Below are 19,275 nucleotides of genomic sequence, written 5' to 3' on the forward strand. Positions count from 1 at the left end.
ACATTATGTTTTAAGTTGATGCTTTAAAATTTTATTCTGCGTTCATAAAATTGGTGGTTTTTACTAATTAGGATTTGATGTTGCTTGATCATTCAATGGCACACTAAGAGCTGAAATTGTTGCCTTCTATTAAATTCTTAAGCATTTAAAGAATAAAAAAATAATAAAAAAATTCCAAAAATATTTCAAAAATGAACTATGAAAATATTTCCAATTTTGCTATCCTACCAACTCATATCTTCTATCTGTATTCTAGAAATCTTGGTTGAAAACAATGTATTTAAATTGTTTTAAACTAAGATTACAATTGTTTCCAAGCATAGTTAAGGGAAACATACTTCATTAAAGACACAACATAAACAGGATAGTATTTAATGAATGAATGATTTTCAAAGCTGACAGTCTTACCGCTTCTTCATCACTTTCACTCATCTCCAAGTCATCTTGTAGAGAAGATGTATAACTAAAATAAAAGAAAACATGGTTAGAAACTAAATCATCTGGTACTCTAGAATGATCAAGATAGAAAATAAATAAGATAGAACATTCAAGTAATGAATTTAATATCTTTTTCTTCAATTTCTTTTTTACTTAAATACTTTACAATTAAATTTGTCCTTTTAATGCAGGGTTTTTAAACATTCCAGCCCTTTTGTGAAAGGTCAGTTTATGTGAACATGTGAAAAATCTATTCGTAATTTTATAAAAAAAAATTTACTCTTAATGTTGTGCTTATGTGAAAAGCTCGGTTTAACCCTGTCCCGCTCCCATAAGGGCATCCAGGGAATACTGGTGACACGAAGTGCGCGCACGTGACTGCATCAATTTGAGAGAAAAGGACGTTAGAAAGTGAAGGCTATATCACAATGGATGGCAACACTATCCGTCGATAGGCTGATCTGTGATTTAGTCCAGGGGGATCCCTGATGTTGTAATAACGGGGTAAAATAAAGCTAAGGAAGTCCATACACTGCATGCTGAGCAACAACTGCCCTCCATTGTCCCACCCCAACCAGAAGGCTGTAAATATCAGGGGGACTGGAAAGTAACGTCATTTGGACTCATTAAATATTCGTTAGTCTTAAAAACTAATTCATTTTCTATCCGACATTGAAAGGTTGTTGCTAACGAGGATGGATATGTTGGTTTTATGAAATTCTGCTTAAAAAAATATCACATGCACCGAAACAACATTACTTTCTGGTCCCCCTAATAGTTTATTAAGAAAAACAAATGTACAGAAATAACAGCAATTCAAGTCAGATTTTGACTTATAAGGAACATAAAGAAATAAAACACAATTTTAAAACGATGATTACAGTGTCTAAGGAACAATTCGGGTTAGAGCCCGACAGAATGCAACTCATTAAATATGTACAAGGAGAGGAAAAAGAAGACAGATGATCACCTTTACATGTACACAGTATTATGAAAAAAATAAATAAAATTACTATTTAGAGTTAGCTTTTCAAGATGCTTATGTGAAAATAAGCTCCCGTTTTGGGATGAAAAAAAATGCATAATTATGTCTTAAGAAGCAATAGGAAGGAATTAATCATTGACACTGTTTTTCAAAAGGTATGTTAAGCGACTGTTTCACAATGAAATATTTTGTGAAGGGTCCTAATGAAGGGATTTTAAGAATTAACTATTTTAAGAAGGGTCCGTTTTAATGATAAAAAATATTGTAAAGGATTAGTAAACATACCCAAATTTCATCTTAAACGACGCCAGTAGAACGAATAAATAAATATGAAATCCTACAATGGTAGCTTTGTAATTTAAAAACACTGCTAAATTCCATAAATCTTTTAAACATGTTTTAATAAAGAACGTCAGAAAAAAATAAAATAAAATGATAATTACTAAAACTTAAATAATTGAAGTAGCATAAAAAAAGCGTGTCACAAAAGTTAAATCGAAATCTTTGCTTAGTTACGTCACTTTTCCAGTATAATAATAATTTAGTCAAACAATTAAAAATAGTGCATCATCGATTGCAAAAAGCACGATTTGATAAGCGAGCTTTAATAATACGAAGAACTTTAATTATTGTTCATTACTACTTTAATTATTGTCCATTGCTATCATAAAGACAATCTTGAAATTGCGCATTTTATCAAACATTTAGGTCATAAATCTAACTCGTTTTTTGTAAATAAAAGAAAATAGTTAATTACAAATGTTTTGGAAATGAGCTAAATGTGATTTCTGCAGTCAGCATTAAAGTCGAACATCTTTCACTTAATTACTCTTATCTTTAAATTCTAAAAATGAGTTTCAAGGAAAACTATACAGTTTTTTCTTTTTTTCCGATTTAAGCAAAATTTGATTTACAAAACAAGAATATTAATGTATACCAAAATTTCAAACAAAATAAAACATTTTTTTTCTTATTAAGTAAATGAGAGCTGTTACAGTTCGCAGATAGAAAAAATAGATGGAAATGAAATTATTGAAGAAAATGTAATTATAGATAGTTGAAAATAAAGAGTTAAATTTAAATTCTATTTATATTCACCGCCTTTAATTTTTTTAATTCATCTTTTGTTTTATTAAGTGAAGAATTATTCAATATTAGAGACAACTATGAAATGAAAAATATCTTTTCATAGTTGTCTCTAATATTTACGCATATTTTCCCCTCATTTCTTTCATATAAATTATTTATTGTTTGTTATCCAACTTAATTTTCAATTTAAAATAAAACGGCAGCAATCTTAACAAAAAAAAAAAAAAAAAAAAAGACGAAGTATCTTTATTATTAAATTGATTCATTTATTGATAAGCGCCTATTTCCACTTGAAATTTTATTATTATTTTGTTTATTTACACTTATTTATTTATTTTATTTATTTATTTATATTTAGTCACTTATTTGTTTTAAGAAATGCATATTTCAAAAACGATATCGCGCTCCTAAACGCAGTATAAGATGACCCCAGAACTGTTGATATTCATCGATGGTGCAAATAATAAAAGGAAAATAAACATCCTTCGTACTAGGAATAAAATATTTTGAAACGATTATTTATTCGCCAAAATAGACTAATACGCTGACAACAAGATAAGAGACGAGGTATCTACTAAATTAAGATCCTCAGCGAAAGACAGATAAGAACATAGAGGAAGTAGCAATATACATTGTAACAAGTTATTTCCGGTCACTATACAAGAACTTCCAAATTAAATCCCAACTTGAGAAACAAATATGCAATATTTTCATATTTATTACAATAATAAAAAGTTTTCAATTCGAAATAATATTTATTACAGGCGGTGAGTACGGAACACCTTGTATTATGTAGAGAATCGAAAGTAGAAAGTGTTATGTAGAGAATCAAAATTAGCATAAAACGTTTTATATATATTTTGACATAAATGCATCAGCATTAAGATATGTTAACATTAATGTAAATATTAAACTTAAACACTTTATTATTTTTGGTATTTTTAATTATTTATATCTATCTACTTTAAAAATACCCCAAATTCAAAGACGTAAGGTGTATATATATACACCTTAAAAGTGCCAAAACTTATTCAAGAGTTCAAGGAAAAAAATAATGATTTCAATGATGAATAATTTATAAGTTTCACACTAAATATTTTTAACTGATCTTTAGATAGTTTTTCCTTTCTTTAGATAGTTTTGGTTTAAAAATAATAAGGTTGATCTTCATCATTAGCCTACTTCTCATATTATTGCTGACACATCAAAATCTAGAAATAATTAGGTTTTACATCAGCTATTTATCAACTGACAAAACGAAATTTATAATCCACGAAATATGCTGTAGACGGCGAAATACTGATACATCAAAAATAAGAAACGATACGTTAGATTCAATAAGTCATGAAATGAAAATAAGAATAAGTTTTTAGGAATTCCCAACCGCAAAGTCATTCTTTAATTTGCATTTGTGCAATATTTATTTCACGTTTATCTGTCGAATAAAATTGATGAAAATTCATGAACATATATATAGATTACTAAAAATATTTAGACTTAAAAAGTGTTGACATTTAATAGCATTCGTTATTTACATTTAATTAGAAAAATGCAATCTTCTATTTCGTTAGTTACTTTACAAAAAATATAGATTAAGAAGACCTACAAAAATTTTTTATTTTCATTATAAATAATTTTGAAAGCTAGTATCAAATAAGTAGTTCATTTTAAAAATGAAGTATTTCCCCCTAAATGAATTTTGAAATAACGACTGTCTCGCAAATTTGTGAGTAGGAAAATAAATATACCAGTATTGAGCTAGCGGTATCATCATGGTATCATCAAATGACATATTTTAAAATATCTCTATAGCTGCCAACTTTTCGTTTAAGAAGGAAGATTTTTTTTTCAGTGGTAGCAAAATCTATACTTAAGTATTTATTTTTTATTTTAATTGATAAGATTTAAAAATATTTTGGCCACAGTGACTTATAAAAAAACTCAAAAACGTGGAAAACTTGACAGCCATACTATCACGTGATAAGGCTATCGAAATTAAGAAAAGAAAAATTCGAACACTTATTACTCTCACAATACAACTTAATAATAGAAAATTTCTGTGAAATCGTAATACTTGACAGGTACATCTATGTCTTCAGATCTTAACAGATAGCTATAGTCCCTCTGAAATCAGAATTAAACGAAAAACCTCAGACTCTGTTTTTATACCTAATTGCATCCCAATCAGTATCATAAACCTAATCTAAACCAATATTCATAAATTTTTAAAAAAAAATTCATTGACTTTAATTAATTAATTAGCTTATTAATTAATTTATTAAGAATTATTTAGCTATTAATAATTTGTGCTGAAGGTTTTGAAGGATTTCTTAACCCTTTTAGCCCCGCAGATATTTCCTAATAATTCGATGGGATAAGTAAGACTTGAAATTCATTAGAGTTCATCTCCTGTTGGTCAGTGGTCTCAAACCCCCGGGCCGTGGATCAAAAAGTACACGGCCGCCCAAGGAACTTTGAATTATTTCCATTTTATTAACTGTGGTGTATTTTTTCGGAGTTGTACAACTTTTTATAGACGATAGTTTAACCGGGAGCTGACGTCACCTATAGCCGCACTAATACCGATCATGTTATTGTATTTTACTTAGAGGCATATTTAAATACAATTAAATTAAAATTTTGTAATCAAAACAATCGAAACTATAAACAACTAACGTCGCCCCTCCCTCCTACCCCCCCTCCTCAGCGGGCCGTGGTAAAACTATCAAACGTTGACCGGTCCGCAGGGATAAAAAACTGTTGAGAAGCCCTGCTGTTGATTACCTCCACAATTGCCCAAGCAGTTAATTTTTATTTTGACAAAATATTGTTGTTTGTCTCATGAAAAAACTTTACCTCATGAAGATACCTTATGGAACAGAAATAACTACTGCTAGCGAAAGGGTTATTTAAATATTTTTTTTTTATATTAAAACTTAAAAAAGTGGAATTTAAACTACCTTCTTCCATTCTTCACACTGGATACAAAATTCAATTTACTGTTATTTATTACAACATTACCTATTAAGATTAATCCCTCAGTTTAATCCCCTCACCTCCACTCATGAAGATTTCAGAGCAAAACAAAATCTGTCATATTTTAGCTACATTGAACCTGTTAAAGTAGAGATGATAAAAGAGAAGGGGGGATTATTTTCATACTTGAAACGGCATTTCTGAGTTCAAAAAACCGACTAGCATCTTTAGACCCCCTAATTTGGCACCCCCTCCCCTCCAATTAGAATCAAACTCAAACCAATATTCCTAGCCACAATTCCTGCCGCAATTTATCTTTTAGACTTTTCTTCCAAGCACGTCTTATCGTGTTTCGATTACCCCCAAGAGAGGGGAGGAATTCCTTGACTTTATATACACAACACAGCAATATTCTTGAAAAATTTCATCTGGACTAATAAATAAGATTAAGAGCTCCTTTAAAGAATGCTACTTTCTTGGCCCTCCTCCTCCTTTTTCTCATCGCAGACCGGTTTCTGAGAGAAGGTGAGGTATAAGATTGAGATAGAGTTAAAATGATACAAAAAACAAACTTGTATTTTAACTGCAATTGTTTTAAATATTTCAATATTAGATAATAAAAAAATTATTAGCAAAAAATGCACGTTAAGTGTATAAATTATATCGAATTAGGTCAAATTCATTTGTTTTAGTAATGCAATATATAATTGCGACATTAGATATGAAAACATAAGAAATTTTTAAAAGAAAGTATTTAAAAAAAAAACGATTTTAAAAATGAAATTCGGGAAACTCATAATAAAGGTAGATAAGTAGCAAACAGCCAAGTGTGTCATCGAACAAAAATAATTTTTGTTTCAAATTTTTATTAATTTATTATTTTAAATTTGACATTTTATTAATAAAATACCTTGTTTGTTTTAATAAAAGCAAAATGAAACGAAAAGATGCAAAAGCAAATACAAGACGTTAATATTAATTTATTGATTAATATTTATTTTAATTGCAAAGAGAAAAATTTTCCTCTGAGTGTTCTATCAGCGTTTGAAAAATAGTAACAAAATATTTATTACCGGTTTCTTTCGTAGTAGATAACACGTCTATTTAGATTTATTAAATTATATATTTAATAAACTATATATTTAATAAATTATATATAGATATTAAATTGCATATTTATTGTAAATTATACATAATTAAATTGTTCATGTATTGTTAGCTACTGACAAAACAGAAATCAAATAAGACATGCTACTAACGGCAATGAAGTAAATTCTACTGACTAAAAGAGAAATAAAATATAAAAACAAATGTGCAAAAAAGGGAATAATTCAAAAATATTTTTTTAATTAGTCATTTAAAAAAAATATCAACAATATCCATTGTTAGCCAGTTAAAGGTAACCAATATATTAAAAAATATGTAATTAATTTTAAAATAGAATTTAAAACTTATCCGCATTTTTAATGATATATGCAAGATCAATTGCAAAGCAAATGATATATCGCTAAGTACTTTGAAGGTTGTGCTAATGCAATGAAGAAGTAAACAGTAAACAAAGAACACGTGCGCGATCGTAAACAAACAATGACATTAAGATAAAATATTAATTATGTAGGATTATTTTTACATGTTTAATTAGTTTTTTTTACTAAATTTTATTTATAATATGATTATTAGCTGAAATAGGAAATATTTTTAATGCAACAAACTTATTCAAAAACTTACAGGTTTTTGCAGAATTTGAGGGCATTAAAATACTATCTTTATTAAAAAACAAATAAATTCTTAATAAAAAACATGCATAAATTAATTAAAATACTTACGGACATGGGAATAGATAATTAAAATATTCCTGATCTCCAGCAAATTCATATGAAGTATATGAATTTGTCCAACAGCACACTGGTTCATAACACAAGGGTTCAAGCATGCGATGGCTGATATTGTTTCAAAATTGTGAAACAAAAAATTCTTCTAACAATACTTTAACAACTAATTTTATAATTTTTATCTCAATTTTAATTAACAAAAACTTTCACGGCATGGTAAATATTGTAGAATTAAAAAACGAATTCCGTTTTCGTTTTTTGGCCATATAGATTTAAAAATTACACAAATAAAACAATTATCGTTTTAAAAAATTGAAACTTTACTTTAAAAGAATCTTTTCTTTAAAAAAAAAATTTGGGATAAAAAAAGTCCTATGAAGTTAAAGATAGAAACATATATTAAAAATAGATGATATTTGATCAAAGAAAACAGCGAAAGATATATTAAGAATCGTTGATATTTGATCAAAATAACTAAACTATAACTAATATAGCTTATTACATTACGTAAGCATTAGCGTCAAATTGCATACAAGCTTAGACTGTTAGGATTTGTATCCCTGCAGAAAGCGTAGGTTTGGAGCAGAACCGGGGAAATGGCAGCTACCGTCGCTTAGCAACGAGATGGGACGAGTCCATTTTTCACTCCAGGTAGGACTTAATGAACTGAGTTCACAAGAGGGTGACGATGATAAATTTATTTTTTTTGTTCTTGTGGGTGTTCTTTTAACTGCTAACTTTGTCAACATGATACGATTTTTATTCCTCGAACAAAATTACAGAAAAGTCAGGTTGAAGTGACATTTATTGAAAATCTAGAATGTTTATTTATCATTTATTTATCAATGAAATAATAATATCTGTTTCAAAATTGAAATGCAAATAAAATGAAAGTTTTCAAATATGGACTTTCAGGGGTATTAGTTAGAAAAATTCTGAAGACTGCAAATTTTAAATTAAAAAAGAGCCGAGTTACAAGTAGTTTATGTAAATAAATAACTAAATAAATAAAAATTAAAAAAAAACTTCAATCTTTATATTTCAGAAAAATAAAACGATTTTTCTACAAAAATAGAAACTATTGATATATTGAAGATTTGTGATAATAGCTTAAATAGAATTACAAATAACCTGAATTTTCTTAAGAATCTAACATACACTTCATCATTAAATAATAAAGAGTAGTTTACTCACTATAAATATGAAATACAAATAAACTAAAACTTGATTTATATGAGCTTTTCTCCGAATTAATTTTTTTTTCATACTTCCCATATTCAAAGTAAAATCATAACTTAATATAAATAGAAATTATTTTTTATTTATTTACTTATTTTTTATTATTACTATTATTATTTTTTTCCCTTTTTTTGCTAAAGTGAATAGATAATTTTACACATAGTTTAAGAGTATTACACATAGTACAAGTTACACATAGTTCAATCAAAAATAACAAGATAGGGGATACTCTCTTGCTGTTGTCTAAGTAACGTACAGTGAGCAAGAATAAAACAAGGAATAATAAATAAAAAAAACGGACCACTCTGAATAACTTTTGATCTAACGATCGGATCTTCACGTTCTAGGACTCAATCTTAATGGTTCGGGGGGGGTGACTTCAGATATGCTAATTAATCAGTGCAGACGAAATCACACACAAAAACGTACTTTCTCTGAATAAACATACGTTTTTTTCGATGCATTTGGATTTCCGAATGGGGATAGCCGCAATCTGGAAAAAATGGTCACAATAGTTTGGTCGGAGAGTGGACCCAAATTATCACCCCCTAATGATAATTTTACTTTTTGCGTATTTCGCTGTATCTCAATAATTTTTTTAAGCGAATTGAAAAATTTTTGAACACAATTATAAAATTCGCTTATCCGAAGATAATTCCATGCAAAAAAAAAAAAAAACTTTTAGTGAACATTTTGTATACTTTTATTAATTAATTTAATAATAGTCGAAAAAATTTTCAATTGTAAGGTATCCAATTTTTTACATCATTTTAATGTATATATATATATATATATATATATATATATATTGTCATGATTTCATCCTNTATATATATATATATATATATATATGCTTTTATAAAGTAAGCACGTTTTTCTGACATCCCCATAAACTCAGAATTAAGCTCGAATAATCCCAATGAATAGATCAGCAAAAATAGAATGAAGAAAGTAGTTTATAATATGGATTCCCTTAATCCATGTTCAGCAGTATAAGCGATTTTCATAAAAAGGGGGAAATCATCCACACTGCTCGGGGGGTTGTTCGTCTATATCATTTTTCTTTTTTCTTTTGTGGCAATTTTAGACCCCTCCTTCCACTATGATATCAAAAGATATCTTTCAAAGAAACTCGTTCTTTCAACGTTATCGTTTTTATAGACCAAACAAATAAACAAAGCATTGGAGTCAGAATATAGGGAATTGGAAAAATTGCTCCTTTCAGACTTAAGTTATTTAAAAATTAGTTCCTATAGTATAAAAGAAAAAAAATCTTTGAGCTTATGAGAAATATTAGATAAATATTTAGAATATTGTAATAATTATAAATAGATAAATATTATGTTTGGGAAGTATTCAATATTAAGGAACGGTTTTATGAAAGAAACGTTTGTTTTGAAAAAAGTGTTGGTTATCACTATATTGCTCCAAACCTTTCGATTCGCGTGTTTATAAATTATCCGAGTTAGATAATTGTTTACTACTATTTAGTGATTACACTTATGTAATTTTTATGCGATATTTTTCGATTTATTATTTATTTATTTTTAGGAAAAATTCTGTTATCTGGTATCCAACAGTGAAAAATTTTGTACAAAAATTTCTTTTAGTGTACATACAAAAAGTAATTTCAAATCAGTTTCCTTTTTTTTTTTTTTTTTACAAAAATTGCATTACTCAGAAATTTTTTTTACAAAAATTTTAAATGCAATTTTTTAAAAAATTGCATTCAAAATTGCATTACTCAAATTAAATCATAATTGCAGTACTCAAATTTGCAAATACAAAACAGCATTACTCAAATTAAATCATAATTATTTTACAAGAGTACGTTTTCTTAACAAAATTAGGTTTTAGCCGATGAACCAAATAAAGTAAAATTATAAACAAATAATGATTACACAACAGAACATTTTTTTTTCTTCTGTTGCATTAGATAGTTTAACGGATCTTGGATGTTTTCACATCGCTAATTTCAAATCTGCAATTGGTTTCTCTTACCAAACTGTATTTTTTTTATATGACATTTTTAGTTCATTTTTTCTGTCGAAATATACAAATTTAAAAACGTTATACATGACAGAGGGCTGCATAAATGTTTCGACAAACTTTTAGGGGAGTTAGGGCACAACATAACGATTAAATTTGCATATGAACCCATGCTCGAATGTGTCATACACCGCTGAGGCGGGTCACCCTATTATGAACTGTTTCTTCATATGCTTTTGAACAAGTCATAATAGAGAAGTGCCCCTAGCCGCATGCGACTACATTTCCGAGAATAGCAATTTTAATCCTGTTGTGTCCTCCCCCAGATTTCAAATCCCCACACCTGAATTATGCAACAAAAACTTGTTTTCCAGAGTTATCTATTTGTTGAATTATTATAAATACAAATTATTGTAAACACAGAGTTCCTACTGCTCTTACAAAAGTGTTGACGAAAATTTCGTCATTTTAATACATTTGACGCCACTACTATAAATTATTTTTCATAGGAATTATATCTGTAAGGGAATTCTAAGCTATCAGATCTCTCAATAAGTGGTATCATAAAAGAGGAAATTCTAATGTATTAATGTAAATTTTATTCCACAACGACAAATGTGTAAAACGTGTGACCTATGACTTATGAGAACATGACTAAATTAAAATGATCGTCTCATAAGAGAAAGATTCGTCTCTAAACTTAAAAGCAAGAAATGATATAATAGAAGTAAAAAATTGGAGAGTAAATGTCGATTAAAAGTAATGCAACAACTACAAAATGAGTTTATTAATTTTTTTCGGCTTCATCTAAACTTAGTTGGGACAAAAAAGGGGTATGTAAGGATATTCTTTCTAATTTACAACTTCCTCTGTCAATAATTGTTTTTGCTTAAAGAAGAAAAGAAAGGAGATGGTTTAAAAATAGGAGGTGCGCCAGCATTTTTTATTTTTTTATTTTTTTATAAGGAGAACTAATTTGTTTTGCTTGTGCAGCTGGACTTTTATATCGCATTTCTAGAATCTATTTGGCTGAACATAGTTTACTTAATTACTCTGACAATACTACCGATTGTTAATGTTCAATAAGAAGTTCACGTATAACTAAGCATTACTTTTTTTTTTTTTCACATTAACAACCTATTGAATCTTATCTTCTGTTTGTGGTATTTTAAGTGCTTATTATAAAAGATGCGGCTGTTAATAACAGGGACTGATTTAAAACCGTTATTTGCAGGACGCTATACCGCGAGAAAAACCTTTCTTGACAAATTCTCTCTTACCTACATAATTTAACATTTAATGCATAGAAAAAAGGAGTTTAGTTTTCACCTAGAGAAAAGCATTAAGTTAGAAATGCTCAATTTTTTTTTTTTTTTTGAAATATCAAAATTTAAAATAAAAAATTTGAATAACTCAGGATTAAGAAGTGGGGGAAGTAATGCTGCAATAATTTGTTTGCAATTTTAAATTTTGAAAAAAAATTTTCAGCATTTAAATTTCATGGTTTACTTTTGGCTTACCTAAACTCTCTTATTTTCCTCTCAACTTTAAATTTAAAATAACAATGAAGATGAAACTGAATTTATCATGAAAAGTTTCTCCAGCGATAAGGCCTCTTCTTAAGAAAATCTCAACGTTAGAATTTAACGTACAGCGCGCATAAAAGAAAGAAGGGAAAAAAAAGATTCATTCTGAATAAATTTTAATCTAATGATACATGCTGCTTAATCCATACAGACTACTTTTTAAGTTACGAAATCAGACACAAAAACCTACTTTCTTTAAACAAACATACCTTTTTTTTGTTGAATTCGGATTTTTGACATTCAAATTATAGAAGGTAGCTAATTTTTAAGTACTAATGAATTAAATTATATTATTTTTAAGTAATAAATTTATTTTTAATTTTTTTTAAAAAACCTTGCCGTAGTTTCAAAATTCGAGCTGATCGTGCACACTAATTTTAATGATCTGTTTCTTTTGCTCATGACAAGTATTTAACTTTTACAAAATGAGCATTTTTTTACTTGCACAAAAGTAATTTAGTGATTAATTTAATTTTAAAATTTTCAGTGATTTTTAAGTGTTTATTAATTCAATTTTGTGATACTTTTAAGTGTTAAACTGAATTGATTTAGTGATTTATTAAGTGTTTAGTGATCATTTCAAATTTCAAAACAAAACCGGACCTTTGCTACAAAATTTGTGCAGGTCATAAAGTGATAGCTTACCCAATTTTAGAAATATTTTCAGTTGCTTATGGCCAACATTGCATTCATATACCTTTACAATAAGAGAACCTTTTTTTTATAACTCATCTAGGCTAAAAGGAATATAGTGGCTAAAGCAATTTTAAATTTATGACTGTTTTAATTTAGTGATTTTTTGTTTTCGTTTAGTGAATTTTTAAGTACTAATGGATTTAATTATATTCTTCTTTAGTAATAAATTTATTTTTAATTTTTTAAAAAACCCTGTGTTTGCTTCGAAATTCGTGTTGATTGTGCACAATAATTTTAGCAATCCGTTTCTTTTATTCATTACAAGTATTTAATCCACATACTTTTACAAAAGTAGTATTTTTTCGACTTGACCAAATTAAATTTAGCGACTATTTTAATTTTAAAATTTGTATTGATTTTTAAGTGTTTAGTGGTTTAATTTGGTGGTCTTTTCAAGTGTTTCATGGTTTAATTTGGTGGTCTTTTCAAGTGTTTCGTGGTTTAATTTGGGGGTCTTTTCAAGTGCTCAGTGACTTAATTTACTGATTTATTAAGCATTAAGTGATCATTTCAAAAATTTTTAAAAATCAAACCTTCGCTACAAAATATGTGCAGAACGTAAAGTGATCGCATACCTAATTTTAGAATTACATTCCTTTGCCTATGGCTAATTCGCATCCACATACCTTTACAAAAATGGAACATTTTTCCTAGAAACTTATCTTGGCTAAAAGTAATTTTGTGCGCAAAGAAATGATGAACAGAATATAAAGGACAGGCAGTGCCATTTTATGTCGACGGATACGATCGATATTCTTCGAAGTTGGTAGAACTCTAAATCTTTATTCTTTATAGATAGGGAGTCGCAGTTAATAAAAAATATCTCCATTCTTTAACATCAGCTTTGATTTCCTATTAGCTATAGTTGTTTTTGAAAATCTTTTGATTTTTATAGTTTAAACTTTTTTTTTTAAATGTCAGATAAAGTATTTCTGGCATCAGAGTATTTAACAAATAAAACTATTTCATATGATACAGCAAAGAGAGGTCATTGACATTCTGTCATATCAATAAAACAAGCTTAAAATAGTAAACAATAATGGCGTAAATATTTTAATTGTTAGATATTTATGGTGAAAAACAATAGACTAAATTATCATCACTTTCTCGTAAATTTATATATTTATTTTTTAGTAATTATCACAATAAGTAAGTTTAAAATCAGTAATAATTAAGAGCAGGCAAACAATAACAATAGTTTTAACTAATTTTATTAGACTAATTTTCAAACTCATTTTAGACATTAAACTAATTTTCAATTAATATTACTGTTTACATCTTCGTTAAACAAATCATAGACTAAAACTTTTTTTTTTATTTGCTGGAGAAGTAATCATTTTGTTTAATGATCAATGAAATTTTATTTTATTTTTTATTTTATTTCGTTTATTTACTTATTGAAGTAAACAACTGAATTTTAATTTTCTGTAAAATATGTAAAATTAAGTATATTAATTAAATTTTACGTTGAATAAGATTTCACAACTTTAAATCAACATAACTGACAACGTAAATATGTTCATTCAATTTGGTTTAAAATTAAATAGTATATGTTATTAATTCATGTGGTTTCTATTACACTTAGATGTTTATTATTTTGATTGAATGATAAGTGTTAGTTATTTTTTATTGTCCCATCAATTGGTCAAAAAACAATAAAGTTACACGCAAAACAAACTACAATAATAATAATAAACATATTATTCAATTTTTAGGTAAATGGGATAAAAATTTGTTATTATTGGGCCCGTAATTAACAAATAAAACTGGAGGGGTATTTAAAAGAGAAAAAAAAAATTCTGGAATTCATTTTTAATTAACAAAAAACCTTATACAAGGTTTTCATCCACCAGTGACTTGGTACTTCAGACAAATATATTTTTATCAAATGAAAATAAATAAAAATAATCAAATAAAAATAAATCAATATTGTCATTCCGCGCAACAGGTCCGGAGAAAAGATTAGCAAACAGTATTCAGCATTTAGTCATTAAAATTTATTTATTGATTAAAAATCAAATCAAAATTAGAAAAATTACTAAACAACAGTTTTAGACTTACTTTAATAATAAAATATTAATTTTCCGAAATTTTAAAATTAATTTTTATTTCCAATAAAGTAAATACTATTTTCATTGCAACATACTCGTATAACAATATGGCATATTCGCAGAGCTGGAATTGTTTTAAAAATTTTAAAAATTGCATAAAGCCTACAGCGCTTGAAGAAGTATTAGTAATAGCATTAATTCATACGTTATTTTCCTAAATAATAATAATAATAATTGCGCTTAAAAAATATTGGCCACAGCATTATTTCATAAGTCATTAGCATAGAGCAAAAACTACTAAATAATTCACAAAAACTTAAAATACTTAGAAAAAACCAAATGTAAGCTAACAATTATAATCTTAAAAAATCACGCCCCCGACTGAAGGTCACACGAATCCCATTTCAGCTTATGCTAACTTTAAAAAAATATTACAAAACATGAAAAATAATAAATTATTTTCATTGAGGAAAACATAGAGCGTTGAAAAATATTGCAAGAAACAAAAGAAAAAAAAATGCATGATATAAAATTAATTGCAAGAATCAATTTTATGAAATTACTTTTTATGAATAACCAAAATTTTAAGTGTAAATAAATAAAGAGCATTACTCTTTACAATGGTACAATAAAAAGCATTACTCTTTAATTTAAATTTAGATTTCTGGTTTTTTCACTGAAATATTTCCAAAAATATTCCAAATATTTTTTTTTTTCCTTAAAAGGTTTTACAATTTTGATTTTTTTTTAATGTTGTTACTGGTAACAAAAGGGAGGACGAATTCAAAAAATAAAATCCTAGTTTCTGAACCTAAGCGAGGAAGAGAACAGGAATTAAATCAAACCAAGCGTATGAAATTGCCTGAAACCGAGTCAAGCGAGGAGGGGAAGAAAAGCTATCTTCAAGTTAAAGTAATAATTTGTAAGAAAAATGGCGACTCCTTTGCAATTTACATGAATAAAACTTAGTTACAGAAAAAAAAAATTCGCAGTTGGTTTTTGAAAATTATCATTAAAAAAACCAATACTTAATAAAATAAAAAATAGATAATAGCTACGAGGTCGACAAACTAAGGACTTTTTTTTCTTTGTGTTTAAATGCGAGATAGTAAAAAAATTTTTTTGTTTAAACTTTTACATAATTACAAATAAAAAGCTAAATAAAACTAAAACTTAAAGGTGATCATGAACTGAAACTGAAACAAACTGATCGAAAGATGTTATAAATTGAGCCAACGGACAAGAGAGAAAGAAAAAAAAGAGAAAAGAATCCCACTTATCCGAAGTTTGGTCAAAAGACAATTCGAATCTCTTGCGAAGCGAGCTAAAAGCGAAGAGATATACGTTTAACTATAATAACAGCTGATATTACGCAATAACAGATGCTTTTTACATCTTATACCATTAAAACTCACATTCAATTAAATTTAAAAAGTTCTGTTGCGATGGAAAATCCGACAGTAGCCTACCAAAAAACGATAATCAAATAGAAAACAAAAATGCATCTATGTTTCTTTCTTTTTTTTTCTTTAATTTTCTTCATGATATTGTATCATTATTTATAATAAAGAAAAAAAATACTAGTATATTTCCTTTTTTAAGTTTTCATATAATCGCTAATTATTTTGAGTAATTTTACTCATAGTTTAATGTCTAGTCACTTATTAAATCGACTAGAAAAATTAGTTTTGGTGAACTCGTGAATTTATTTTGCCCGAAACGAACGCAATGAGAAGAGTAATCGCGTAATCTAGATTATTTTTAATAGTCTATAACTTTAAACTCTGAAAAATCAAATCGGTATGTTCAAAATTGACCTGAAATTTTTAAAATCATAACTTAAAATTAGCTTAAAACGAAACTAACTTCACGTGACTCAAAAAGAGGCGGGGATTGCTTATGACGTCAGAATCTACATCCTAGATAAACTAGCCGAACCCAAAACTTGTCATAGGGTGATGTTGTTTACAACCAGGGCTTAAGAGAGGGCTAGGTCATTCCTTTGAAGAGACACGTGCCGCTCCGGGCTTCTGTTTTCAGTCAGTGACGTCACGACGGCGCAGAATCAACTTCTCGCTTTAAAAATAAATTGTTTCGCGTGTAACTAGCATCTTTTTTAAACTTAATTCAATGCATTCATTGTTTTCTGTGTTCTTTTTAATTAAATGGAGGTGATTTTCTTCTCATCTGATTGCAAAAATTTAACAGTAGTAGTCAAATATCAGCTTGCGCGATAGCGACAGGCAAGAATTATTATAAAACTCAAAATGAGAAAACGCAATTTTCCATATTTAATTTCGGAAAATATAAAGGTGACATCAAATAAATTATAAAATGTACTGGAAGAATTTATCCGACTGTGAATAAACGCATTGGTTTATATTGTTTGTTTAGACGTTTAAGAACTTTTAATTTCGCAATTGACATCGATACCATCTCGTAACTATAAACAGAAAAGAAGAAAAAAATGTGCAAGTTCAAAGAAAAGAAAATCCTGAACTTCAAAAATAAAAGTTATTAATGCTTAAAATTTTATTCAGTTTAATAAGATATTTTTAATGCCATCATTCAAAATATTTACGTGTGTTCTAATTATAACGCCTTAATTTCTAATATTTATAAGCAAGTGTGTAATATTCCCATTATTATATGCTCAAAGATTATTTTTTTAGTAGGATTTAAGATTTTTGTTTCCTAGTGATAATATGTATATATATATATATGAAATTGCTAGTAAAATATGAATAAGAAAATATATTAATATTAGGCATCCCAATTAATAAAACGTAAGGACGTTTTTATAGTTACATATTATTACCTGGCAATATGTTACTATAAAAGTGTTCTTATTTGCTTTCACTTATTTAGCAGCAAAAGTTTAGAACTAAAATCAGAAAATGATAAGAAAACGATTATGACAACCATTGAGATATTTTTCTAACTTTAAAATGTTCTTCTTAAAAAAAAAAAAATACTATAAGGAATACCAAAAAAATGTATGAATACCATATATTTGAACAGAAATAATTTGTTAGCAGTGTAAAGTTTGACATCTATTATCAAAAAAGTGTCGAACATTCAGCTTATTTCTTACTGAAAGTATAAGCAACAAAGTTTTCATATCCTTTAGTTCTGATTTTTGAGATCTGTTTGCGAAGTGACGTCATGAGTAGCTCCAGCCCTTCTATATTTTCTCTTTAGCCCTGAAGCAAACTATCCCCAGATCATCACAGAACATTTGAGAACACAGAACTTGGAGAACATTTCTTTTTCTTTCCTAAATTCATGCCAATAGTGCTTCCATCCATCTGATCAAATGGCATTTTTTTTTACCAGAATTTTTTTTTTTTTTTTTTTTGTATCCATTGGTTATCCCAGGTCATGGTTTGTTAGTTGAAGTTTAAATGCTTCAATTTATGCCAATGCAGAAACCAATTTTTAGTCAATTTTATTGTATAAATGAATGAATCTCCCAGACCTTCTAATCGTGTTATGCATATTATTTTTTTTTTTGATTTTGACAATTATTTAACCCTTTCATGGGCCATTTATTTCCAGCAAAGATAAATTAAAGTATTTTTTGAATTGAAATTGTTTTAAGAACAGTAATTGATATAAGAAAGAAAAAACCCATTTAGTTTATAAAAAGATAATTTTTTTGGTGGCAAATATATTTAACACGGCCATATATTTACTTATTGACTTTTATTTTTCTTCATTTATAAAATAAATTTTATAAATGCTACAAACTTCAAAAAGAATTATGTATTTTATAACTTTTATACGTTTTTTTAAAATAACAAATGGTTACCAATTTTATTCAAACGCACTTCAAGAAAGCTGAAGTTATGAACAAATGGAAACCTAAATTTAAAGTGGTAAAAAGTGGTGGGAAGTATACTTCCCACGGCTTTCGAAAGGGTTAAACGTGTTACTAGAATAAGTTTCCAGGTTGAATATTTTCCAGCAGATGCAAGACTGCAAATTCTTCTCTTATTATGCAAGGACATAGTTTTAGGTCTTCTTCCAGTATTCTTTTTATCTTAAGTGGCTTTTAATTTTAAGAAACTGTTGACTACAGTCTTTGATTTTCCTAACTTTACCGCAATAGTACAGCTACTCATTCTTGTTGGAGAAAAAGCTTCAAATTGCCCTCTTTCGTGATCAGTTAGCTAACTTCTTACCTTTCTTCATCTTCGCAACAAAAAGTACCAAAACATCGATGAAATGTAATCCAAATTCTAAAATAAAAGTGTTTCCACATAGTTTCCGTTATATTTAAGCTAGTATACGTATATTTATTTCTAAAAATTACTAATGGCTTTAAATTTTTTACTGAGGCTGAAATACTAATTTTGTGCGAACCAGTGGCGTGCCAACTTTTTTTTAACTGG

At 27.6% G+C, this 19,275-nt stretch overlaps 1 protein-coding gene across 2 annotated transcripts in view; it reads right to left on the reverse strand.

Annotated features, from left to right (window-relative positions):
* The window catches only part of LOC107445938 (uncharacterized), a 91,492-nt gene that overhangs the window by 32,618 nt on the left and 39,599 nt on the right, over positions 1-19,275 (reverse strand). The window contains exons 1-2 of one of the 2 annotated variants that reach the window (XM_016060448.3): positions 7,315-8,021; positions 409-463 (exon numbers count right to left, since the gene is read on the reverse strand). In XM_016060448.3, the coding sequence (XP_015915934.2) occupies positions 409-463; positions 7,315-7,421 (162 nt within the window). In that variant the 5' untranslated portion in view covers positions 7,422-8,021. Of the gene's footprint in view, positions 1-408; positions 464-7,314; positions 8,022-19,275 lie in introns of those variants that run through there. The other variant, XM_071187805.1, reaches the window with a different exon arrangement.

The sequence above is a fragment of the Parasteatoda tepidariorum genome, chromosome X1 (genome assembly GCF_043381705.1).
Source record: "Parasteatoda tepidariorum isolate YZ-2023 chromosome X1, CAS_Ptep_4.0, whole genome shotgun sequence".
NCBI classification, from domain to species: domain Eukaryota; kingdom Metazoa; phylum Arthropoda; class Arachnida; order Araneae; family Theridiidae; genus Parasteatoda; species Parasteatoda tepidariorum.